Source organism: Asparagus officinalis, chromosome 6 (assembly GCF_001876935.1).
Source record: "Asparagus officinalis chromosome 6, Aspof.V1, whole genome shotgun sequence".
Classification (NCBI taxonomy): domain Eukaryota; kingdom Viridiplantae; phylum Streptophyta; class Magnoliopsida; order Asparagales; family Asparagaceae; genus Asparagus; species Asparagus officinalis.
This window is the reverse complement of record NC_033799.1, coordinates 52,023,409-52,051,270: the sequence shown is the minus strand read 5'-3', so window position 1 is coordinate 52,051,270 and position 27,862 is coordinate 52,023,409. Positions and strand designations below refer to the sequence as shown.

General features: G+C 39.7%; 1 protein-coding gene across 1 annotated transcript in view; it reads left to right on the top strand.

Annotated features, from left to right (window-relative positions):
- The window catches only part of LOC109845172 (transcription factor TGA2.2-like), a 31,231-nt gene continuing 16,989 nt past the window's right edge, over positions 13,621 to 27,862 (top strand). Inside the window, exons 1-6 of the mRNA XM_020414387.1 lie at positions 13,621 to 14,068; positions 14,164 to 14,255; positions 14,348 to 14,436; positions 14,607 to 14,741; positions 14,822 to 14,899; positions 15,000 to 15,059. Of these exons, the coding sequence (XP_020269976.1) occupies positions 14,046 to 14,068; positions 14,164 to 14,255; positions 14,348 to 14,436; positions 14,607 to 14,741; positions 14,822 to 14,899; positions 15,000 to 15,059 (477 nt within the window). The 5' untranslated portion in view covers positions 13,621 to 14,045. The remainder of the gene's footprint in view (positions 14,069 to 14,163; positions 14,256 to 14,347; positions 14,437 to 14,606; positions 14,742 to 14,821; positions 14,900 to 14,999; positions 15,060 to 27,862) is intronic.

Genomic DNA, 27,862 nt, shown 5'->3' with positions numbered 1-27,862 from the left:
GTCGTTAGGCGAGCTCTATAGCATGGATCGAAGAATAGGCCGTAACTTTCAAACCGTAAGTCGGAATTGAACGAATTATATATGAAAATCGCCTATCTCGACGAGATGGGGCCATCCGAACCGAGCCAAAGGCTTTGGTTCGCTTCCTCTGTTTCGCCAAATTCCTTACGGTTTGGGAGATATCTGCGTTTTCCCCTTTTTTTGCTATTTCGGGCGAGGTTTTAGCAGTTTTGTTCTGAACTTCTCTGATAAGGATTAAAGGCAATTTTTATTGCCTACAATCCTTCATTGCAAATTCCTTTGCTAGCTGCTTCTTCAAACTGTTTATCTCCTCCAAACACGGTCCTGCTACCAACATGTCATTAATATACAATAACAAAATAATAAAGCTGGACTCGAACCTTTTGAAATAACAACAATGATCCGAATTGCATCTTCTGTAGCCATTGTTCTGTATGAAGTTATCAAACTTCTTATACCATTGTCTCGGAGCCTGTTTCAAACCATATAAGCTCTTCTTGAGCTTGTACACCATCTCTTCCTTTCCTTCTTCAATGAAGCCAACAGGCTGCTTCATGTAGATTTCTTCATCCAAGTCACCATGAAGAAAGGCAGTCTTCACATCTAACTGCTCAAGAAAAAGGTCTTCTACAGCAACCAAACTCAATATCGCTCTGATGGTTGTGAGTTTCACAACAGGGGAAAATATTTCCGTATAGTCCACTCCTTTCCGCTGTTGAAACCCCTTTACTACTAATATGGCCTTGAATCTCTTGTTTCCATCACTCTCTTGCTTGGCCCGGTAGACCCATTTGTTATGTAAGGCCTTCTTCTGTGCAGGTAGCTGGGCTAACTCTCAGGTCTCATTAGTGAGTAGAGAATCCATCTCCTCTTGCATCGCATGCTCCCACTGCTGAGATTCACTCACTTGCATTGCCTCTTCATAGCTTTCCAGCTCACCACTATTTGTCAATAATAAGTAGTCAATAGATGAAAGATATTTAGGATTTGGTTTGGGTACCCTTGATGACCTCCTAAGCTCCATGCCCTGGGTAGTTTCTTCTGCACCTGGAGTCTCCTCTGTTCTGTGGTCAGAACAAGCATCATCTCCCCTGTCTGGAAGTTCCTATATATCCATGTACTCAGATCCATCTGTATCTGAAATGCTGCTCTCACTGCTTTGGCTATCCTTGGCATCTTCCTTGTTCTTGTACATCACATCCTTATTGAATATCACATCCCTGCTTCTGATGATCTTCCTGTTCTTCTCATCCCAAAGGCGATACCCGAACTCATCAATGTCGTATCCAATGAATGTGCACCTCTGTGACTTAGCTTCTAGCTTGTCCCTAACATGGTCACTGATATGAACATAAGCCATGCAACCAAATACCCGCAAGTATGAGAGATTTATCTTCTTGCCACTCCAAACCTCCTTTGGAATCCCAAAATCTAATGGAACTGATGGCCCGTGATTAATAAGGTAGGCTGTTGTATGCACTGCATCCGCTCAAAATATCTTAGGCAGACCTGCATGTAAACGCATGCTCCTGACACGCTCTGTCAAGGTCCCATTCATCCTCTCTGTAATGTCGTTCTGCTGCGACGTCCCTGGAGTAGTCCTTTCTAACCGAATGTCATTCGTAGCACAGAACCTCTTGAACTCCTCCAGCTCGTATTCTCCACCATTGTCTGATCTCAGACACTTCACCTTCAGATCTGTCTCATTCTCCACCATGGCCTTCCACTTCTTGAAGATTTCAAACACCTCTGACTTGTGCTTCATAAAGTAGATCCACACCTTCCTCAAGTGATCGTCGATGAAGGTGACATAATATCTCGAACCGTCAAAAGAAGACACACTGACTGGACCCCATACATCTGTATGAATCAACTCTAGCTTCTGAGCCTTAGATGGCCTTCCACCCTTCTGAAAACTAACCCTCTTCTGCTTCCCAAAGATGCAGTCTTCACAAACCCCGACTTCCACGGTGTCGATTTCGGTTAGCTTTCCTTGTGAATGTAAAATCTTCATCCCTTTTTCGCTCATGTGCCCTAGCCTGTTGTGCCACAGATCTGTACTCTCTTTACCAGCTGCAATTGCGAGGGTGTCACTCGCATGTAAGGTGAGATAGAGAGTTCCTAGTTTGTTACCTCGAGTAACTATCATCGTACCGTTGGAGATTCTCCACGAATCCCTAGTGAATGTTGAAACATAGCCTTCTGCTCCAAGCTGTCCCACCGAAACAAGATTCCTCTTCAGTTTCGGTACGTGTCTTACGTTCTTCAAGGTCCACTTAGAGTCCTTCATCTAAATCTGCACTTTACCCTTTCCAATAATGTTACAGGGCTCGTTGTTCCCCAAATACACTTTTCCAAAGTCTCCTGCTACATAATTCTGAAATAGCTTCCTGTTAGCAGTGGTATGGAAAGAGGCTCCTGAATCGATAACCCAAGAATCTGAATCGCTGTCCATTGTAAGAATCAAGGCATCCTGCATGATATGAGCCTCCTGCTCACCCGCATTCTTCTTTGGACTTTTGCAGACTGAAGACATATGGCCCTCCTGGCCGCAGTTCCAACACTTTCCTTTGATAGGCCTAACCTTCGAGTTCGACATCTTCTTTACTGATTTCGACCGATTCCTATTCTGGTTTACTTTCTTCTGGCTTCTGCCTCTCTGCTCGAAACTTAGAGCTAAACCTGAACCTTCTGATTCGGACGATTTTCTTCTAACCTCCTCGGATAGAATCATGCTAACAACTGTTGACCCTATAGTTTTGATGATGATTTGTCAAACAATTTATAGCTAATATATTCTCTAGTTTTGTGTTTATGTTTTTCTCTACAGGTATTTCAACACACGTCAATCAAGCGTTAAAGATTCAAGTTCATATGTGTGGATTTACCTAGGTATAAGTTTAGTTTACTTACATATATTGTATGATTAGATCTAAGCTCAATATATGTACACTTAACACGATTTTTTACGTTTTCTATCATATAAATGTTTTTTCATTAAACGTTGTTACAATATCTTATATCTCATGTTTACAACTCTTTCATAATTCATTATAAACATATAATACATGCATAATATATACATACATATTTACAAGCCTTATGTTAATTTTTATGTTCACGAAAAACAGGTTTTCTAAACACTTTTCAAAAATAGGGAGTTTTCACAAATGAAAATTGATTTTCCAAAAATTCCTTTTTAAACATGTTTATTTCATCATTTAGAAACTTTCTCCAAAGTTTCACTATTTTTGGAATTGATTTGATATTTTAAATGAATTTTCAAAATAGCCCAAAAACCTGTCATATGAGATATATCAGTTTCCGGTCGACCGGCGCGGTTGACCGCCAATGGTATATTTCCTTGGCATGGCCTTTTTGTGCTCGCGGTCGACCATGGCGGGGGGGGGGGGGGTCGATTGTGAAAACATCCAAAGACTTTCGCGGTCGACTGCCAGCTTTATTTTCTCATACCCTGTGTTTTTGAGCTTTGCGGTCGACCGCACCGGTCCACCGCCGAACTGTCAGTTCACTTCTAACGGCTAGTTTTTATAGCTGTTTTCAAATTGGTTTTTTGGTCTTTTACTTATGCTTTTGCTGATGTATTGGGGTGCTATAAATACCCCATTGCTGCTCTTCTTCTATAGAGCCAAGAAATCCAAGTTTTGTGTTTAACAAAATCTTAAGTGTGTTTAAGAGCTGTTTAAAGTTAATTTCATCAATCTGTTTTCAAGAGAAGTTTTTCTACAACAAGAAGTGGCCTTCAAATCCTATTGGGATCATCATCTACTGTTCTTCTTGTTTGAGAAGTCTTCTAAACTCTTATATAGCTTGTTATTTCATTTTTATTTCATTTAGCTATATTTATTAAGTTTCATTCACTGTTATCACACACACTTATTGAGCTTAATATTTTCATACCATATACTGTGGGTTGTGGGGTGTGATTTAGTGAGTGTGAGCTTCATTGTGTTCTCACTTGTCATTTGAGAACAAATCATTGTATTTAACTTTTATTTGTGAGAATCACTTGTAATACACTTGTACACCGAGAGAAGTGTGAGGCGAGGCACGGGGTCAAATCCATTAGGAGTGGCGTCGGTTGACGAACCTAGGGAGAGGTTGTAACCGAGCACTTGAGGAGGAGGACACGGGATAGGTTCCTACACTTAGTGTGTAAGGTGTAATTACATAGTGTCTGTGTAGTGTAAGAGTTTTCGGTGATCTTGTAAACCGAGTGTGTAGAAGTTCCGGCTTCCAAACCGGATTGTGATAGTGGATATTGTCAGACCCTAGAGGGGGGGTGATTAGGGTCTTATGCTAATCTAATCCGATTAAATGCCAATTAAAATTATGTTGATCAATTTGTTCTTGCAAGAAGATATATGATATGGATATGAGTAATAAATATGAAAAGAATATACGCTAAGCAAAACACAAACACACGATATGTTTACGAGGTTCGGTCACCACGACCTACGTCCCCGCTCCTCACCTCGAGGAGATATCCACTATCACAATCCGGTTTGGAAGCCGGAACTTCTACACACTCGGTTTACAAGATCACCGAAAACTCTCACACTACACAAATACTATGCAATCACACTTTACACACTAAGTGTAGGAACCTAGCCCGTGTCCTCCTCCTCAAGTGCTCGATTACAACCTCTCCCTAGGTTCGTCAATCGACGCCACTCCTATTGGATTTGACCCCGTCTCTCGCCTCACACTTCTCTCGGTGTACAAGTGTATTACAAGTGATTCTCACAAATAAAAGTTAAATATAATGATTTATTCTTAAATAACAAGTGAGAACTCAATGAAGCTCATACTTACTAAATCACACCCCACAACCCACAATATATAATATGAAAATATTAAGCTCAATAAGTGTATGTGATAATAGTGAATGAAACTCAATAAATATAACTTAATGAATATAGCCAATCAAATGAAAGTAAAATAATAGGCTATATAAAAAGGAGTTTAGAAAACTTCTCAATGAACAAGAAGAGATGAAGAAATGATGATCCCAATAGGATTTGAAAGCCTCTTCTTGTTGTAGAAAAACTTCTCTTGAAAACTGATTAATGAAATCAACTCTTAAACAGCTCTTAAACGCACTTAATCTTTTGTAAAACACCAAACTTGGATTTCTTGGTTGTGGAGAGGAAGAGCAGCAATGGGGTATATATAGCACCCCAATGCAACAGCTAAAAGAAGGTAAAAAGACCAAAAAACCAGTTTGAAAAACTAGCCGTTATACACATCTGACAACTCGTCGGTCGACCGGTCCGGTCGACCGCTTAGCTCAAAAACTCAGAGAATCGGATTTTAAAGCGGGCGGTCGACCGACGGAATTTTCGGTCGACCAGAAAACTCTCTGGAGTTTAGCTCAGGAAAAGAACAACTGTCGGTCGACCGGTACGGTCGACCGAAATCTGATTTGAGCATATTTACAGGTTTTTGAGGCTGTTTTGAAAATCCATAAAGAATGTCAAATCAATTCCAAAAATAGTGAAACTTTGGGAAAAGTTTCTAAATGATGAAATGAACATGTTTGAAAAGGAATTTTTGGAAAATCAATTTTCGTTTGTGAAAACTCCCTATTTTTGAAAAGTGTTCAGAAAACCTGTTTTTCGTGAACATAGAAATTAACATAAGGCTTGTAAATATGTATGTATATATTATGCATGTATTATATGTTTATAATGAATTATGAAAGAGTTGTAAACATGAGATATAAGATATTGTGCATATATTATATGAAAGTGTTCAGAATACCTGTTTTTCGTGAGCATGAAAATTGACATAGAGCTTGTAAACATGTATATATATATTGTGCATATATTATATGTATATAATGAAGAATGAAAGAGCTGTAAACATGAGATAATAGTTATTGTAATAACGTTTGATGAAAACTCACTTATATGATAGAAAACATTAAAAATCGTGTTAAGTGTACATATATTGAGCTTAGATATAATCATACAATATATGTAAGTAAACCAAATATATACCTAGGTAAATCCACACAAATGAACTTGAATCTTTAACGCTTGATTGACTTGTGTTGAAATACCTGAAAAGAGAACATAGACACAAAACACTAGAAAACTTATTAGTGATAAATTGTTTGCTAAATCATCATCAAAACTATAGGGTCAACAATCTCCCCCTTTTTGATGATGGCAAACAATTTTATATGAACCATAAACTGATAACCCACATATAAGCCAAACATAGATAAACCATTCATGAATGATCACATAAACCATATATGGAATAAGTATATGAGCTATATGTGGATTTTTCTCCCCCTTTGACAACATCAAAAAGGAAAAAAAATGAAAGATAGGAGCAATGCTCCCCCTGCTTGTAAGCACAGATATATAAAAATAAAGAAATGTATGCCAAAAGCTCCCCCTGTCAAATAGAATAAATGACACTAAAGAGTATGTAAAGGAGCTAAGCAAACTAAACAATCATAAACAGTACAAAGAACTCATGATAAGAAACTTATTTTCCATACACCAAAACATGAATGTTGTTTCAACTATGCATTGATTATGGAAGAAATAAACTAAACACAATACGTCACAAATCATCACATAAGCATTTGAAACTACATGGTTTTGCATAAACATAGATTCGTCCACAAGATAGCAAATCATACATAAAGAATCACATAAATCCATACTGATATAGAGTTATTACACTCAAACTAAAAACATAAATGTCAAGTTTTCTAACTCAAAATGAAACAACACCATCAACATAGAGATCACATAAAACAACTCCAATAAACAGCAAGATCACTCATCATCATCACCATCATCATCACCACCATCACCATTGCCATCAGAAGATCCTGATCCTTCAGCAGGGCCCTCCTCAGAGTCAGACTCAGAGCTAGAAGAGGGATCCGGAATCCCAAGAGACCGACGCTGATAGGAAAGAATAGTCCTAACATCCCTCTGAATAGATGAGACTTGCTTCTGAACACTTGAGTACTGAGTCTCAAGGCAATCCAAACGGTCACAAATATCAGAAGAGGAAGAGGTGGAGGCTCTAGATCGAGAGGATGATGGTACAACAGGATCAGATAGGGAGCTCGAAAGCTGCATGCGAGAGAGAGAGACCCTATCAAAGAAATCTTTCTTGGATTCAATCTTGGGTTCATTGGTGAGGTCAACATCGAAGTGTTGAAAGATGAGGGTGAGAAAGGAGCCAAATGGTAGAAACTTGGTATGCTTTGATGCCATATTTTTGAGAAACACAGTTGCCCAATCAACCTTTATTTTAGCAAATATGGCATATACGGCATTTATCTTATCAGAGGCAAAGTGATCGAAACTACCAGTTTTAGGAATCAAATTTTGCCCAACAATTCTAGCAATAAGTTTGGCACTTGGATTAAGAGAATTGTTGTTCATAGGATAAGAGAAACCGGGTTTGAACATGAGTTGGTTTATAGCAGGATCACCAAGCTCAACAGACATAAGATCAACGTCACCTGTTGGGATTTTAAGAATCCCCGCAAGTTCGTTGGCAGAAAAGGATATTGCAACATTCTTGACAGATGAATTAATGGTCAGACTACCATCAGCAGAGGATGTTGTGGACAGGTTAGCATAAAATAGATAAACTAGAAAAGGAATGGTCAGACTACCATCAGCAGAGGATGTTGTGGACAGGTTAGCATAAAATAGATAAACTAGAAAAGGATAGTAAGGAACTTTATGTTCCTCATCTAATAACATAGCTAACCCAACATCATGAAGAATAGTGAGAGTATCATACATTGCTAAGTGATTATATTTGATGTATCTGGTTGAGATAATTTTCACTTTGCACAACTCTCGGTATTTCCTAACAAGAGATTTAAAAAGCAGATAATCCTCATAATGTGAAGCTTTTATAGTGGAGGAACTAGATTCAGGTTTAGATCTCTTTTTGGAAGGCTTGGGAGGCATGATAGATTAGGAATATGATTAGATATGAGATATTATATGAAAAATCCCTGTAAAAAGAAATTTAGAGCAATTTTAAACAGCTGCCCTAAAAAGAAACCCTAGATTGAGAATGTAAACCTAAGAATGCAGAAATCAAGAGATGAGGGAAGAATTTACCCACAAATTCTGATGAAAATCGACAATGAGGAACAGGGGTTGAACAAAACGGGCGACCGACCGAATTTCAAACCCTAGATTTTGCGATTTCGAAATGGGAGGAAGAAGAGAGGTCGGGTGAGAGAGGGAACAACGGCTAGGATTGAGTAGATGAAGATTCAATGGTGATGTAGAGTTCGGGTTCAAAACAGATACCCAATAACAAAACCGAAACCCAATAAAAATTCACAGTTGCTGCAAAAATCTCATTTCGGTCGACCGACGTGGTCGACCGGAACGATTACAGAGAGTTTGTCGGTCGACCGGGTCGGTCGACCGCAAAAAAAACATAAAGAGCAGGTAAAGAAGAAAGATGGTTTTGAAAGATTTTTTAATTTAGACTTTTTGGAAAATTGTCTTATAAAATACTAAAAGTTTTATAAGGTATATATATAAGTGTTTTTAATTATAAAAACATACAAAACTATATAAGTCTTTTTGGTACCCAAATCATTTTGGTACCACTAAAATTTGGGACATGACCCCTATCATTTAAATTCGAGGCCCTAGGGTTATGAACCCGCTTGGGCGTATTTTGTGCACCGATACGATCAAAGCAAAAATTGTAAACGTGACCCATACGATTGCAATTTGTGCAATGTAGAGGTTTGAATGGTTTACGTTGATCGAAATGGAATGCACGTGGTTCATTTGCAAATATAGATTTTTCTTTGTAATTATTTTGCAAACGAAAATTTCTTTTTAAATCGAAACAAAACATGGCCAAATGACCAAAACGACCACAATAATCATATTTATACACATGAGCATGTTTATGATTTGCACTATGTGTGTGTACATGTGTATGTGATGAGGAAGCTTGATGGGATGCACAATCATGAATAGGCTTATCAAATTTTGGTGCATTATGACAAAATTAAGCTAAATGGCCTTTAAGACCGCAAATAGAATAATTGTGAATTTTGTCATACATATGTGCATAGTGAATAGGTTTCTTAGAAGAATTAACATTAAACTTTGCACATAAGTCCATAAGCTTTTTATTATTAGCAATACAAGTGTTTAGTGTTGAATCTAAGGTAGATATTCGTTTTCTCATTTGATTTAACTCATCATTTCATCATAGATTTTAACTTATCTACTTCTAACATAGCATCACGTTTTTCATGAAGCAAACTTGCATTTTCAATTTTCAAATTTTTATTGCATTCTTTAAGAATTATATTTTCATTTGCAATAAAATTAAACTTAGTAGCTAGTGTTTTCATGAATGGATTTCATATTAACATACTTACTCTTTACATTAATATAGCAATTGTGTAATTTTTCAAACTCAAGAGCAAGTTCATCAAAAGTAATAATATCATCGTTATCGCATACCTCACTAGGGTTATCCCCTAGTGGAATTGCACATGGAGATGAGGCTTCTTTAGAACTCAAAGCGGGATTTTCCAATGCTTGTTGAATAGCCTCCAATTTCCCTTCATGTGCTTCAATAAATTTCCATAAAGCCCGAGCACTATCAAAGTTAGCAAATTTGTTAGAAAACGATGAGTGAAAGGCACTAATCAAATATTCTAACAAAAGTTTGTTCATGTTAAACAATCTTTTATCATTCTTACACCATTTGGATTTTTCCAAGGTGGGAACAACATAGGCATCCTTAATAATTTCCCATAAATCAAATTGATTAGATTGAACGAAAAGTTTGAATCTAATACGCCATTGAGCATAGGGAAAAATATCCAAACGAGGAGCAATATTAATAGCATATCCTAAACAAGATGAATCATAAATATCCATAAAGATGAGATGCAAGAAGCACAATGTAATCAAAATTAGATTAGTACAAATACAATAACTTGGATCTTTAACTCAAGACGGTTAGTCCTTAAATCAAAGAGCACCAAGCTCTGATACCAATTGTCAGACCCTAGAGGGGAGGTGATTAGGATCTTATGCTAATCTAATCCGATTAAATGCCAATTAAAATTATGTTGATTAATTTGTTCTTGCAAGAAGATATATGATATGGATATGAGCAATAAAGATGAAAAGAATATACGCTAAGCAAAACACAAACACACGATATGTTTACGAGGTTCGGTCACCACGACCTACGTCCCCGCTCCTCACCTCGAGGAGATATCCACTATCACAATCCGGTTTGGAAGCCGGAACTTCTACACACTCGGTTTACAAGATCACCGAAAACTCTCACACTACACAAATACTATGCAATCACACTTTACACACTAAGTGTAGGAACCTAGCCCGTGTCCTCCTCCTCAAGTGCTCGATTACAACCTCTCCCTAGGTTCGTCAATCGACGCCACTCCTATTGGATTTGACCCCGTCTCTCGACTCACACTTCTCTCGGTGTACAAGTGTATTACAAGTGATTCTCACAAATAAAAGTTAAATACAATGATTTGTTCTCAAATAACAAGTGAGAACTCAATGAAGCTCACACTTAATAAATCACACCCCACAACCCACAATATATAATATGAAAATATTAAGCTCAATAAGTGTGTGTGATAATAGTGAATGAAACTCAATAAATATAACTTAATGAATATAGCCAATCAAATGAAAGTGAAATAATAGGCTATATAAAAAGGAGTTTAGAAAACTTCTCAATGAACAAGAAGAGCTGAAGAAATGATGATCCCAATAGGATTTGAAAGCCTCTTTTTATTGTAGAAAAACTTCTCTTGAAAACTGATTAATGAAATCAACTCTTAAACAGCTCTTATACGCACTTAATCTTTTGTAAAACACCAAACTTGGATTTCTTGGTTGTGGAGAGGAAGAGCAGCAATGGGGGTATATGTAGCACCCCAATGCAACAGCTAAAAGAAGGTAAAAAGACCAAAAAACCAGTTTGAAAAACTAGCCGTTATACACATCTGACAACTCGTCGGTCGACCGGTCCGGTCGACCGCTTAGCTCAAAAGAACAACTGTCGGTCGACCGTACCGGTCGACCGAAATCTGACATATGCACATTTCCAGGTTTTGGGGCTGATTAGAAAATCCATGAAAAATATCAAATTGAATCCAAAAATAATGAAACTTTAGGAAAAGTTTCTAAATGATAAAATAAACATGTTTGAAAAGAAATTTTTGGAAAATCAATTTTTGTTTGTGAAAACTACCCATTTTTGAAAACTGCTTAGAAAAACTGTTTTTATATGAAAGTGAAAGTCAATATAGAACTTGTAAATATGTTTATATATGTAATGCATATATTCTATGTATACAATGAGATATTAAAGAGCTGTAAGCATGAGAGAAAAGTTATTGTAACAACGTTTGATGAGAAAACATTTATATGATAGAAAACATCAAAAATCGTGTTAAATGTACATATATTGAGCTTAGATATAATCATACAATATATGTAAGTAAACCAAATATATACCTAGGTAAATCCACACAAATGAACTTGAATCTTTAACGCTTGATTAACGTGTGTTGAAATACCTGAAAAGAGAACAAAGACACAAAACACTAGAAAACTTATTAGTGGTAAATTTTTTGCTAAATCATCATCAAAACTATAGGGTCAACAGATATCTCCTCGAGGTGAGGAGCGGGGACGTAGGTCGTGGTGACCGAACCTCGTAAATATATCGCGTGTTTGTGTTTTGCCTAGTGTATAGTCTTATTTGTGCTTATTCTTATTGCTCTTATTGTTCTTATTCATATCTATCTCTTGCAAGAATAAAATGATCTACATATTTTTAATTGGCAATTAATTAGGATTAGATTAGTATAAGACCCTAATCACCCCCCTCTAGGGTCTAACAACAACTTCACTCAGCTTCAACTTCTCCTTACCTGTCGAATTGCTGATTGCCGTCACACAACCTGCCCAACTATCCGGCAACTGTGATAGAATCAATAGGGCTAGCACTTCGTCATCAAATGTGATGTCCACGGATATAAGCTGATCAACAATCGTGTTGAACTCGCTGAGATGCATCGTGAAGGACCGTCCTTCTGCCATCTTGAGGTTGAAAAGAGTTTTGACTAAATACACCTTGTTTGCTGCAGATGGTTGCTCGTACATCTTTGCGAGCGCTTCCATAAGCCCCACCGTCTTCTTCTCCTTCAAAATATTGTGAGCTATTGATTTGACGAGCGACAACCGGATTTGCCCTAAAGCTTTCCTATCCAGTACCTCCCAATCACCATCTGACTCCTCCTTCTTTCCCTTTTTCTTACCCATCAACGAGCGATACAAGTCCTTCTGGTACAGATAATCCTCCATCTGTGACTTCCAGTAGGCGAAATCTGAACCGTCAAACTTCTCGATCTTTGATTTGTTTTCCTCTGCCATGGCTTTCACACAAATTGCTGAACAAAGCTCTGATACCAGTTGTTGGGAATTCGAAACAATCAATCGAACCCTTGCCCTTCCGGACCTTGTGTTGAAAGTAGGAAATAAGGAATAATACCATAAATAAAGATCTAACCTTGCAAAAATAGTAAAGGAGACGAACACACAGATTTTACGAGGTTCGGCAACGTGCCTACGTCCTCGGGAGCCACACCACACAATTCTTTTATTAATTAAAGAAGAAAATACAATCTCTCAAACAAGGGATTAATCTCTCTGAGATTCTCTTTCTCTTTGCAGTCAAAAAGCTCTCTTTTTGATATCTTAAAACCCTAAAAAACGTTTGGGGTATATATAGAATCCTGCGTGAAACAGAATCCAAATCAGAACAGGATTCTGTTTGACTGCGTCGCGGTCGACCGCGACGGTTGACCGCGCAAGTTCCAGAGAGTTTTGCGGTCGCCCGCGGCGGTCGATCGCAATCAAAACCCGAGACCAAAAATCCTACAGGGTTGGCGCGGTCGACCGCCATCAGTTTCAGCTTCTTTCCAGCTTGCGTGCACGTTCGCGGTCGACCGTGGATCTGTCTGTTTGTTTTTCTCGTCATTTTGATTCCAGCCTTCGTCCGTACTTTGGGTCTACACCTTAGATTAACAATTAAAGCTAGGAACGAAGCGGTGCTAAGAACGAAGCGGTGATTGGAGATCTCGGGGATTTTGCCAAGTAGTGTTTTGAAGGGTAACACTTTTTAGTAATAGTATATAGATTTAAAGAATTATAAATACAGTCTAAAATCTGGGGCCCATAAAGATCAATACGGTCCCAAAAAAAATCATAAAGTCTTTTTGTTCTGCAAGCTTTCATGATCACAAAAATCATCGTAAAATCTTTTTGTTCTGCAAGCTTTCATGATCACCAAAATCTACTCATGCGCGATACAAACGCGTAGGGACCCATAACGTCCCTGCTGGCTTCATGCAACCCAATACGGCACGTCAATTCTCCTCATTAGTACTACCGACCAAACAATAGCTGCAAAATATTTACATAGACAAGCGTGAGCTTTTGTCCCTTTTCAAAGCCTTCTACCCAGCAAAACAAACCAAGGGGCTTTGCCTTATTACATGACATTTGCTCAAGACTTCAACAGTTGACGCCAAAAGCAGCGACCGTACCGAGATTTGCTGACAAGCCTTCTGTGCTCAAAAGGGAATTTGTTGCAGCTGGAGACCTCTCTCGTCGTTTACATCATCATTATTAGCTTTCTTTTTTGTTGCAGAGATGACCCTGCACACATTTCAATAACTTAGCAAAAAGATTTTTGGTATTTACTGAATGGATATTAATGCATGATTTGATATGATTCGCACCCCTAGAAGGAGAGCTCTGTGCTGTACAAGTGATAGATATGAGATTTTGATGGATTGATTGATAATTTTCACACATAGCGAGAAAAAATTAATTGTGGGGGTCTAATATGCATTGTAAATTACTGTTCTTCCCCTTACTGCTCTTCTTCTTGTTGTTTTCCTCTGCTTTGTTATGTACCCATCTCATCTCTTTCGGTATGGAAAAAGACCCATCTTTTTTATTTAGTTCATTTCTTTTTTATTAAAAAAAAGAAATTCCCAACATTTTGAGACATTTGTTTTTTTTTTAGAAGTCTGGGAGGAAATAATGCACGGGTTGCTGATGAAGAGCAGACCCAGATGGGATTCAACCTGAGTGATGCTGTTTCTGATCTCGCAAGAAGTACTAATGTTACTGTTTTTTAGGATTTTTTTTTGGTAATGGGACTTAGTATCAAGCTACTATTCCTAATTTCTGTTGTTATGAATTTGAAGGCCCCATTATTAGTCCAAGGTCTTCAAGCAATCTGACTGTGGCCACCTCCTCTCCTTTGCATGCTCAATTTTGTGGCTTCGCTCATGGAGTAATTAATTTCTCATTATTTGCTCATAAGATTTTTGATTCACAATGGGTTTATTTTAGCTGATTTCTTCAATTTGATGTTTTAATTTCTCATTATTAATTTGCTCATAAGATTTTTGATTCACAGTGGGTTTATTTTAGCTGATTTCTAGCAATCTGATGTTTTAATAGAATGTGGGATCATTTGAAGTGGGTGCTTCATCAGCAGCAGATGACTGCAGGCTCAACTTCAGAGCTCGTCCTCAGCAGCAAGTTGATAACTGGGGTGATTCTGGAATGTTGCAAGTTGACGATAGAAATCGCAATGTAGGCCTTTATGCGTAAATATTATGAGTTTTTAATATTGCCCATTTTCTAGTATTTAAAGTATTTGTGCATGTTATTAGTATGAAGATGATCAGCGTGGAGCCGTTGTCTCTCGTGATTGTTCTGTTGTGTCACAGGAGAAAACAGGCAACCACAAGGTACATTAATTTGTTATTTTTCCCTTTTTAGTTTGATAGTTTGATTTAGCTAAATTTGGCTTACCATATTTGATTTGATTTTGGAAATATTATCATGCAGGCGACTCGGCGCCTTGCTCAGAATCGAGAGGCTGCAAGGAAAAGTCGCTTGAGGAGAAAAGTAAGTTTATGTACTTAAACATATTTAGCCATGATTTGTTCATTGAAGAAGCCATTCTTTTGCTATTTATGTCTTCCTTTATAATTATTTTTTGGACGACTTGCTATTTATGTCTAGTACAGGAGATTGTTTCAACCAATTTAATGTTGGGATTCTCTGTCACGACCCCAATTTCCGAACCTAAAAGGAATATTAGAGCCGGACTAAATCTGTAAAAAGTCCTCCAAAAATATACATTCATTAAAAGACCATTAAAATAATCTCTACATTGAACTAGAAACCAACAATAAGTATTCTCTATAATCCCAAAAGTCAATATTAATCCAATTAATTTGATATAAACAATTATTCCTCAATTTGAAATAAAACTCGATCTAAAGGAAAAAATCTCATTATTACAAAACTCTTAATTTATCAACTAAGGGGCTGTTTGGTTCGCTATTATAAGGGGTGGAAAACTCAGAAAACCCCTCCACGTTAGATTTTTAGCCCTCCACGTCAGCTTTTTTGTTTCTGTCCATTTCTTTGTGCCGCTTTGGTTCGTTCGAATGGAAGAGGGAACTCTGCTGAAATTGCCGCCAACTAAGATTTTTTTCCCTCTCCGATTTCCTTCCCAAACCAAGTGAAATTGATGAAAACTCTGCCATGTCAGATTTTTTTCCTTCTCTGCTTTGTTTACAAAAGTTTTCCTTTTTTTCTATGCGAACCAAACACAAGAAAAATAAATACATTGGTTTCCCACCATTTTTATGTGCGAACCAAAGCAAAACAATCTATTTCTTAAAAAAAGTTTGAAAAACCCAAAACTTGTGTTTTTTTACATGGAATTGCATTTCTCTATATCAAGGAAACGAACCAAACAGCCCCTAAACATCAAAGACTTCATTTAACATTCACCTAGAAGACAATAACAATCTCGAATTTTATTCCTTGCTCAGTTTTAAAAATTTTAAAAATTATAAATTCCACCTAATCTCGAGTCTTTGAAAAGAATGAAAACAACACAATGAGTTCACAACTTAATAAGTGGATAAATTCGTACATTGAACACTGATTTTATAAAAAATTTAAATATTTCGACAAATGATAAGCAAAATATAAGAATGATAGAGAATCATCAATGAACTCTAGTATTTGATGCAAATATTTAAGAAAACTTAGAAATCATGAAATAGAAATAAGCAGGTCACCTTTCAATGCGGTCAACACTTTATACTCCGGTTGACTCGGTAAACCCCACAATTAATAAGCCCGTGGTTCCGGGACGGTGAGAGCCAAATTTGGGCTCTTAGCGCTAAAATAAAACCTCATAGAGGTACATTGTGCCATGTTTTAATAACTTGCTTCTATCTAACATATACCGATATATTGACCTGAGATGCATATATTTTTATGAAAACAAACAAAGTTTATATAACCAAATATTTTATAAAGAATTGCCAAATGCCAACCAGTAGTGAAACCAAACAACCACATGCATCTTAACTTACTACTATATGAAAAGACATACCAATTGACAAAGAAAATAAGCATAGTCTTATACCAAATAACCACGTGCATTAATCCAATCAACAATTAATATGCGAGCAACCATAGAAAAGGGTAAAATCCATCAGAACAAACTTATATATAGTCAATGTAATTTTATATAAAAGAATACGCAGCGAATAATGCACAAATTCACAACTTACCTTAAGCGAAATGATATCCAAAATGAACTCACAATGTTTCCGCAGAGCTCTAGAAATTCCTAGAGGAACAAATATAAATGATAATATCCCTCATCTCACAATCACATGCTTCGTAAGAATAACTAAAAATATATATTAAAAGATAGTAGACCTTGATTCATCTTTTTAACAGTTGATAAATCCTTTTATTTAGATCTCATAGCTAAGGATACACCTAGTGCGTTGCCGACCATAACTTTTCTTTTCATTTACTGTTTTAAAGAACTAGATCAACACATGCCTCGCAAAACCTTCATTTATTTTCCATGGCCACAGTTAAGGAAGAAGCAATGAATTAAGTCACAATTGCTCAAGATGATGAAATAGCATACTCAATAAAAAATGATTACCAAAATAATGCTGAAAGATTATCACGATCTCGAGAGACTGTAGATGAGAACTTGAAGCCAAAAACAAAATGCAATGATTAAGCATTCCTATGAAAATTGCGTAAACATATATATATTATATTTTATATATATATATTTTGTTGGTTCTTCCTTCTCTCTCTAATTTTTTTTATATTAATGTGGCTTATGAAAACACGATGCTAGGGTTTCCTCCTTTTCTTTTATAAGGGTTTCCATTTACCACAAACTCCTTAACAAATTTGCATTTGCACCAAGCCCCTTAACAAATATTAATTTCCAATAACCTCTAACATAATTATATTTGATAACTTTCTTCTTGCATAAAGATCCTTTATAGTCTAATATTCATGATTAATATAACTAAACAAATAGCTCGTATAATTATTGAAGAAATTTGTAAAATGTAATACTTACAATCAAGTGAAAATTCGGGTTATTACATAATACCACTCTTAACAAAAGTTGTCCTCAAAACTTGAACATGCTTGCGGGTCGGTCATGTCATTTGGAAATTTTCCTTAACCCGCTCAAATGATTTATGATCATATACATTGCTATAATTACCATCTATACTCACTTAAATCTCCTCCTATGACTTAACAATTATACTTTCTAACATTAGTCAATTTAATTATTTGCATGAATACTAAAATAATTTATAAAACTAGGCTTGTTAGCCATAGAAAACTAGAAATGTTACATACTTTACCCCTCAAAAGAAGTTTTGTCCTCAAAACTTGAATATATGCATGTCCTCAAATAGACACAAATATTTCTCTTCATCACATTTTTATTCTACTAAACTATATCTTCAACTAAAAAAACAATTATTTTTGTAATCTTATAAAACCCACTTTAAAATTCCATTTATAGAACCTATGATAATTTTTCTCTCATTTTCATACAAACATCAAATGAGGCTAAAGTAATCCAACAAACTTCTAATGCTCAATCTTCACTTGATAGCATGTTGAATATTAGTCTATAAACTTTAAAATTCATGTTTCTTGTTATGCTATTAAGATGATTCTCACAAGTCTATACATTCGTGTACTTCCTATATAGAAGTGTATAAATAAGAGATTGACTTCTACATTTCTATCGTTAGCTTCAGACCGTTCAGGGCACATAGGCTATTTTGAATTTAAACTCACCAACGTGAATAACAAAGTCATTACCATGAACCTTTTTATAACCTTTTTCTACCTTCGGTTAATTTTTCACTGTCAATATCACAACCATGTATTATCACAATTCTTTCAATCATGGCAATCTGAATCCTAAAATAAGCAAACATCATTGCAGATTCATAAATCTAAATATCAAAAACTAACATATTCAAGTCCTCCAATATATCTTTCTTCATGGTGATTAAAATATAAATACTAGTATTTAACTTTGTACTCAAGAACTCTACCATTACATTCCTCCAACTGAGGTGATAATCGATATTGAAATCATATCCTTTCATCACTGTGGATCATTTTTCCTCTCGTACAACGTCTCCTTCATGGTCAAAATAATTCACAAGATACTAATGATCAGTATAAGTATCATCTAGTCTGCGATTCATATGAGTTAATCTCCTAAGATCCATATGCTACCATATTCCTATTTTGTAAAGAATAATTTAAAGATCAACATATAAAAATTATTTTATACTAATAAAATCCAGTGATAATGAAATAAGTGCATAAACAAACCAGTCCTTTCACAACAAGCCTTCTTGCGCTTCTCACTCTACAAGAATAAATACCTATTCAATGTACGTCAAAAGCAATTAAAAGCTATTATCAAAGTCATAACTTCATAAGTTTTCACTATGTACTACATGATGGAGGAAAAAATATGGTACAACTTAATACATTTTCACCATCTACACCATAAACCTAAGTGGGCTGGCAACAAAATTCTTACACTAGAATAATGCATCGGATACAGTAGTAGGAAATACTCTCCAACCAAACTTCAGATTCCAATTAAAATCATATCTTATATCATTAGGACATCAGATTGTGGTCAGATCATACCTTCGCTAAATTCAAGATGATGAAATAACATACTCAATTAAAAACGATTACCAAAATAGTGCTGAAAGATTATCGCGATCTCGAGAGATTGTAGATGAGAACTTGAAGCCAAAAACAAAATACTATGATTAAGCATTTCTATGAAATTGCTAAACTTCAGGACATAGTGCTGAAAGATTATCGCGATCTCGAGAGATTGTAGATGAGAACTTGAAGCCAAAAACAAAATACTATGATTAAGCATTTCTATGAAATTGCTAAACTTCAGGACATAGTGCTGAAAGATTATCGCGATCTCGAGAGATTGTAGATGAGAACTTGAAGCCAAAAACAAAATACTATGATTAAGCATTTCTATGAAATTGCTAAACTTCAGGACTGTCCAGCGAAGGACAACCCCGCGAGTCATTTATGATAAGCGCGGAAGAAATGGCCAAGATGCTTGAAGACGCTTTGGCTAAACAGAAAGAAAGTTTCAAGTTTGAGATGCAGATGGCCCTGCAGACTATGAGAGAGATGCATGAGCAACAAATCCAGGCATTCAGGAACCAACAAGGTGAACCAAGTCACCGTAATCAGGTTGTTCAGGAAGAAGAGCACACGGATAGGGATGGAGCTCACAATGCCAATAACCCTCCCGTCAATGCAGGGGGTTGTTCGCGGGAAAAATCGTGTCTTTCTTCATTGTTGATATCATTGCTATCTCAGTTAACAACTTTATGCGTTACAAAGATCCGGTCTTTTTATAAGATCCGGTTACAATGAAAAATCAAAGAAAACAAAGTAAAGATTACAATTTTCCTTATTTGTCGAACTAATCGCGAGCTCCTGTTTTGCGGTCGCTCGCTTTGGTGGGTTCTTTGCCTGCGCCGGGGTTATTTGCCGTGGACCACCGCGTGATCTCGATCCGGTCGGATCTACACGATATGACGGGTAATATTCCACCAAGGGAATAATAGCCGGGAGGGATTGTTTCACCAAGGAAACAACCGCTCGAATCTCGGGATCTAAGAACCAAGCTTAGATCCGGAGTGTGATCGTGTAGATCTCAAATCCAATCCTCTCGAACTCCTGCCTTATTTGGCGTTGGTGATCGCCGAGCACCGGATCTGAAAGTCCAAGTCTCCAAGCCTTCAAAGTTGTGATCTTTTTTAGATCTGAGTCTTCAATCCAGCAGGGCTTCGCCTCTCTCCAAAATTTCCAACCTCTGAAACAAATGAGCACAAGGCCTATTTATAGGCACTCAGAACTGTGCCCGCGCACAGTTCTGAGCCTAGCCACCCATGGGTGGCTCGGCCTTGGCCGAGCCACCTCAGGGTGGCTCGGCTTGGGCCGAGCCACCCTGGGGTGGTTCGGTTTCGGCCGAGTCCCCGGGTGTTTGTCCGTTTCGTCCTTTGTTTCCGGTTCTGGTTCTCTTGTGTGGTTGATTGACTTGGCAACGACTCTTTGACTTGATTCCAGATTTGGCAGTGAGTCGGGTTCCTGATATGGCAGTAAACCAACTTCTGAATTTGAGTCCGGAATTGATGTTGATTTGATCGTGATTCATCCGAGTTCGCTCTTGTTTAGATGACTCGGTGATTCACCTAAACATTGGTTTGATTCCGCGTGCGAGTGGATGCATTCCAATGCTTGGGTGCGATTTGTCGCCTCGTTAACCTGCTCCGTTGCGTATAGCTTGGCTTCAGCGTTGGCGAGCTAACGGTCTTGTTTGGATACGTCGCCCGGTGGTCCGTTTGTTAAATCGGCGTCGAGCTGTGCTAAGGGACCTATAGGCAATTTTATACGCCTACAGATACCCCCTCCAAAGTATTTCAGTCTCATTCTTTTATAGAAGAGTCTGGAATACTTTGGATGTGATTGTCCCAACCTTCAGTCGGTGTAACGGGACTCTGGAATGACTTCTGTTCTGGATTCCTTCAATTCCTTCAGGCTATTCAGTGCTTTGTAGAATGCCTGTAGGGGTTCCGGTGCTGCATTTATTGTCTGACCGTTGTTGGAATTTGAACTTGAAGTCGATTCTTGATTTCTTGACTTTTTGGCTCGAGTTTGCTGCTTCAACACAGAACTTATCATCGATTGACTGCGTTGAATCTTCATCTATAACGCGTTGTCTGGCGTTTGAGCTTCATTGCGACGCGTTGTCCGGCGTCCAGGCTTCATTATGATGCACTGTTCGGCATTTGACACAGTTTATACTCGTACGTCTGCTGGAGTACACACGGTTTAAGCTCTTAAGGAATTGGAGCATGGATCTTATCCCAAGGTCGTTGGATGCTCGAGTCACGAGACCAACTCATAAAGTTGATGCGTCAATGACTCGCATATTTATAGGATTTTTGGCAAATCCTCAGCCATCAACGGGTTTGATGCGCCTTTACCGACTACCGTTTGAGTCGGGCTAGCATGCGGATTGTTTTAAGTCCGTTCCGCATGTGACGTTATGCTAAAAGAGTTAACTCTTTTAGTGCTACGATATTGAATACGTAGACTTCGTCTTTCTCCTGTGAAAAGACTAAACAGCAACGTGTATCAGACGTTGACTTAGGATTTTTGGCAAATCCTCAGCCCTCAACGGATTTGTCATGCTTTTACCGATTACCGTTTGAATCGGGCTTACATGCGGATTGTCTTAAGTCCGTTCCGCATGTGACGTTGTGCTAAAGGAATGAACTCCCTTAGACTTGATGCTACGACTTCGAATACGTAGACTTCGTCTTTCTCACGGGAATAGACTACCCGGCGACGCGTGTTAGGCGCTGACTTTAGGATTTTTGGCTAACCCCAAGCCTTTAACGGATTTGATTAACCTTTACCGACTACCGTTTGAGTCGGGCTAGCATGCGAATTGTCTAAATCCGTTCCGCATGTAACGTTGTGCTTAGAGACTGAATCCTCTAAGACTTGTTGCTATGACTTTGAATACATAGACTTCGCCGTTGTCATGGGAATAGGCTACCCAGCAACGTGTATTAAACGTTGACTTATCCCTCCTTAGGCTTCGGGATAAAATACCCCAGAATCGAACTCTGGTGTCTTTTTCTACGGGGAAAGACTAAACCGGCGACGCGTGTTAGGCGTCGGCATATCCTTTCTTAGGATTCAGGATGAAATTCCCCATGCGTGTAAGGCATGGATTTTGGTGTTATTAATAACAACCTGTCACAATGTTGAATATGTGAACGGGTGTTCTTTTTAAACGGTTAAGAACTGACCGGCAGCGCGTGTCAGGCGCAGACTTATCCTTGCTTAGGTTTCAGGATAGAATACCCCAGAATCGAACTCTGGTGTCTTTTTGTGCAGAAAAAAGACTAAACCGGCAGCGCGTGTTAGGCGCAGACTTATCCCTGCTTAGGATTCGGGATAAACTTCCTAGGATGAATCCTGAATTCTTCGAAAAGGATTGGTATGGGGAAGGAAGAATTTTATATTCTATTCCCCGAACAAAGAAGGAAAGGAGACTCGAGGTGGGATCTCCACCCCCAGAATCCGGAAAGGTGAAACTAAGAGTGGGATCTCCACTCCGAGAATCAAAAAGATTCGGATAACCCTAACTGTCGGAAGGTTTGATTATCGAACTAAAGATGAATTTCTCGTTTATCGAGAATGAATCGTGGTTTTGGTCCTAACTGTAGGAAGGTTTGACCAAGTGGGAGGTTTGAGGTGACCCTAACTGTAGGAAGGTTTGATCACTCGATTTGAAAGTGGACCTCTCGTTCATTGGAGGAATCGAGAGGGGTTTTTGGTTTTGGTCCTAACTGTAGAAAGGTTTGACCGAATGGAAGGTTTAAGACGATCCTAACTGTAGGAAGGTTTGATCGCTTGATTTGTGGACCTCTCGTTCATTGGGAGAATCGAGAGGGGATTTTGACTGTGGTCCTAACTGTAAGAAGGTTTGACCAATCAGGAACTTTACGTCCAGACTCTAACAGAGAGAGTGTTGAGTGCACAGACACAGTGAGAACTTGAATGGGAGTCCTTATTCATTACATTGCTGTGGTTTTGGGAACTTCCCGTTACATAAATCGTCCACCCCCAGTTTCCTCTGCGGAACTGGTTCGGACATTATTATCAGTTAACTAACCGGGTTATCCTTAAGAATATTAGCTTAATATTCTCCAGGAACTTCCCGTCAAAAGTGGGGAAACAGTTTAGACTCATATACCTATTGGAGTATTAAGAAGCAGTTTATACTCGTATACTTTTCGGAGTGTTGAGAAACAGTTTATACTCGTATACTCTTTGGAGTGTCAGGAAGCAGTTTATACTCTTATACCGGTCGGAGTTTTGCCGTTTTTATTTGGCTTACCTTAGCGTTATAACGCCGGCTTCGACCAAGGTCTGAATGCTATTCCTGAGAGCAAAGCAATCCTTGGTGGGATGAACAACCCTTCTGTGGTATGCACAGTACTTTGGGTCCGTAGTGTTATCAGCTTCCTCCTGATTCGTGATAGGTGGTAGCTTGATCTTGTTGCCTTCGAGGAGCGATTCGAAGATGGTTGGAACGTCTTCGTCCTTGAAGGAATACTCTCTCTGGAGTCTCGGACCCGAAGTCTTCTGCTGCCTTCGGGATTGCTGTTGTGACGCTTGATTAGCACCACCAGCAGCTGCAGGTGCTTTGCCCTTACCACGGGAAGCGAAGTTTGAGTCCAGCAGATTAACCGTCGGTTGGTTCCTTTCGGCCTTCTTCCTTTTAAGGAAGCGTTCGGCTTGTTCACCGCGCACCTTCAGATCCTTCCAAGTGTCAGACGGTGCTGTCCCCATTGCCTCCAATACGTCCAATGCGAGGTTGTTGTGGCAAGTCTGGAGAATGAATTCCTCGGTGATCGGGTCCCGGCAATTCATCGCCTTGTTCCGGAACCTTTTGACGAAGGTGTCGACTAACTCCCCGTCTTTTTGTTTCTCGTCGAGCAACGATCCGATAGAGATCTCGGTGTCGTCGTCGAAGAAATTTGCAAGGAACTTCGTCTCCATGTCATCCCAGCTGTTCACGCTTCCTGGCTTGAGGCGACGATACCAATCGAAGGCAGCTCCGCGAAGAGTGCCGACGAATGACCGCACCATCAGAGGCTCGTTCCCAGAGATAGCACCCAGGTGCGATTTGAAATAAATCAAATGCTGGGTGGGGGAACCCCTTCCATCGAACGGCGTGAAGTTGATTAGACTAAACTTCGCCGGATAGGGGATTGATTCCCATTCCCTCGGGTATGGACAAGGAATGCCCGTTTTCTTTACCTCTTGAGCAGACAGCAACGTATTGATTTTACTCTCGAGGCTTTTGATCTTCAAGTCTTCACTTGTATCCCCGTTGGCATCCTCACTACCACCCCCTGCATTGATGGGAGGGTTATTGGCATTGTGAGCTTCATCCCCATCCGCGTGCTCCTTTTCCTGAGCAACCTGGTTACGGTGGCTTGGTTCACCTTGTTGGTTCCTGAATGCTTGGATTTGCTGTTCATGCATCTCTCTCATCTGCTGCATGGCCGTCTCCATCTCGAATTTAAAACTTTCTTTCTGCTTAGCCAAAGCGTCTTCAAGCATTTTGGCCATTTCTTCCGCGCCTATCATGAATGACTCGCGGGGTTGTCCTTCGCTGGACACTGTATTGTCCGATGCGACAGCAGAGCAGGAATCCGATTCTTCATCTTCCGAAGGCAATCTTATCCGAACCCTACCATAAGTTCCTCGTGCGATGGCTCCGGACTGCAGACGGGTTACACGCCGGGACGCTTCCAGAAACGATTTGAGATCAATCTGTGTCGATGTCTCTTTGCTGGTCATGTTGGCGGTGACCTTCGGAAATTCTCCATCCTTAACCACTGTTCTTCTTTGCCGGAAGCGCCTATGCCTTGGTTTTGGCGTTTCGGTGCCGAGCCTTTCGAACACTGAAATTCTCTCGGGGACTCCCTTGATGCAGTTGCATTGAGACAGTACTACCCGAATGAGCTTGGCACATGGGCACTGAGTTTCGAGCCCTTGAGGGCTTCTTTTTCTTGTTTTGTTCGTACCCCCAGCACGATAGTACAACTCGTCCATTTGATCGGAGTAACCTATCGCGTGTTGGCATGATTTCCCAGGTATAACGTTATCATCCTCGGATGACAACGTTTCCTTCTGAGAGCAAACTGCCTTATTTGGACTTCCGAGAGTCACTCGCCTCGAAACACGCCTTTGTAGACATGAATTCTCAGCGGGCTCCCGAACTTCGATGCGCAAGGTAGTGCGCTTGGGTGCCGTAAACTCTTTGTCATGTTGAGGGTTGTGTCGACCCCCAGCATGTTGATTAGTTCGGAGCCTCTTCATCGGGCCCGAGCGTTCATGGACTTCGTTGCGCTCGTCGGGAATTGGACCGAGGCGCTCCAAGATTGACCTCCTTCCTCGGGATGGTTCGGGAGGTTGAACTCGTTTTGAAGGCTGTAAAGGTCGATCCTCGGCCTGACTCACCACTTTGGACTTTGGCCTCCATATTTTGTGAGTTAGTGGTGATTTCTTGGCTACTCCATTCTGCCACCTTCTACGGGCTTCTTGAACTTGAGCTCGTGCTTGTGCTGAGAGTGCGCGGCGCTTCTGAATGCGATCCTCCAGCGTTGAACGGTTCCGTTTGACACGGATCCATTCGTTCGTTGGTGGCTTGGAGGAGTTGCCATTCATTGGTTGTTGAGGTCGTTCGCCTCTTCTGTTCTTCAGATCCGTGTTGTAACGGATCCCGTCCACAGATTCCATTGCCTTTGCGATTTGTTTCGCAAGGCGCTGACGTTGCCTTTGGCGGGCTCTCTTTGAGAGAGTCACTACGCCCTCGGCAACGGAAGATTCGGCCAGAGCAGATCTGACCTGGTTGGAAGGAGAGATCTCACCCGATGCAGCTTCGGCATCAAACGGGGCGAGATCTTCGTTGGCAGCTTCAACTTCTTCGTACCAACGAAGTTTTCTCTTGGAAGAGAGCTTTGGAGACTTGGACTTGCGAGGGGAGGTGGATTTGGACGAGGATGACAGATACTCCTCGAACTTTTGTTGGTCGAATTCGTACTCGACCTCCTCCTCGGTAAAGGCTAATCAAATCCGTTGAAAGGCTGGGGGTTAGCCAAAAACCCCAAAGTCAACGCCTAACGCGCGTCGCCGGGTAGTCTATTCCCGTGAGAAAGACGAAGTCAACGCACTAAAAGGGTTAACTCTTTTAGCATAACGTTGTTCGCGGGAAAAATCGTGTCTTTCTTCATTGTTGATATCATTGCTATCTCAGTTAACAACTTTATGCGTTACAAAGATCCGGTCTTTTTATAAGATCCGGTTACAATGAAAAATCAAAGAAAACAAAGTAAAGATTACAATTTTCCTTATTTGTCGAACTAATCGCGAGCTCCTGTTTTGCGGTCGCTCGCTTTGGTGGGTTCTTTGCCTGCGCCGGGGTTATTTGCCGTGGACCACCGCGTGATCTCGATCCGGTCGGATCTACACGATATGACGGGTAATATTCCACCAAGGGAATAATAGCCGGGAGGGATTGTTTCACCAAGGAAACAACCGCTCGAATCTCGGGATCTAAGAACCAAGCTTAGATCCGGAGTGTGATCGTGTAGATCTCAAATCCAATCCTCTCGAACTCCTGCCTTATTTGGCGTTGGTGATCGCCGAGCACCGGATCTGAAAGTCCAAGTCTCCAAGCCAAAGTTGTGATCTTTTTTTTTAGATCTGAGTCTTCAATCCAGCAGGGCTTCGCCTCTCTCCAAAATTTCCCCCCCTGAAACAAATGAGCACAAGGCCTATTTATAGGCACTCGAAACTGTGCCTTTGCACAGTTCTGAGCCTAGCCACCCATGGGTGGCTCGGCCTTGGCCGAGCCACCTCAGGGTGGCTCGGCCTTGGCCGAGCCACCCTGGTCGGCTTTGGCCGAGCCACCCTGAGGTGGCTCGGCCTTGGCCGAGCCACCTTGGGGTGGCTCGGTTCAAAGCCGAGTCCCCCGGGGTTTGGGCTTGTGTTCGTTTCGTGGTTCGGATTCCGTCATTCGTGTTCGATTATTCGTGATTTGATTTAGACTTCGACTCGGTTGTGTGGTTGACTTGTTCGGATTCGATTTGTTGATCCGATTCCTGATTAGGCAGTAAGTCCACTTCTGAGTTCAAGTCCGAAGCTTGATTTCGATTCGATCACGATTCGTCCGAGTCTGTATTTGGTTGAATGACTCATTGATGAATCAACCCGTTGGCTTGATTCCGCACGTGAGTGGATCCATTCCATTGTTTACGTGCGGTTCATCGGCTTCGTAGCCTTGTTATCCCGCTTCGTCGCGTGTCGTTTTGGCTTCGGTGTTGCGGATTAACGATCTTGTTTGGATACGTCTCCTGATGGTTCGTTCTGTCGAATCGGCATCGTCGAGCTGTGTAACGGGACCTATAGGCAATTTTATACGCCTACATATATATGAGATTAATGGGTATCCTTGTCATAGGAGATGATTTCCTCCTTAACGCCTCTAAAATCACATGATTGAGCGACATTATGGATGATCCGCTCCGTTGAACTTGATCTACATATTCTAAAACCGCAACATACCAAGTTTAGGGTGAACCCGTCGTCGTTTGACCCTTCATCCACTCGTATCAATTTTAACGGTTTTGAATGAATAGAACTTTTCACATGGCTCGATAGAGGGTCAAACGACGACGGATTCACCC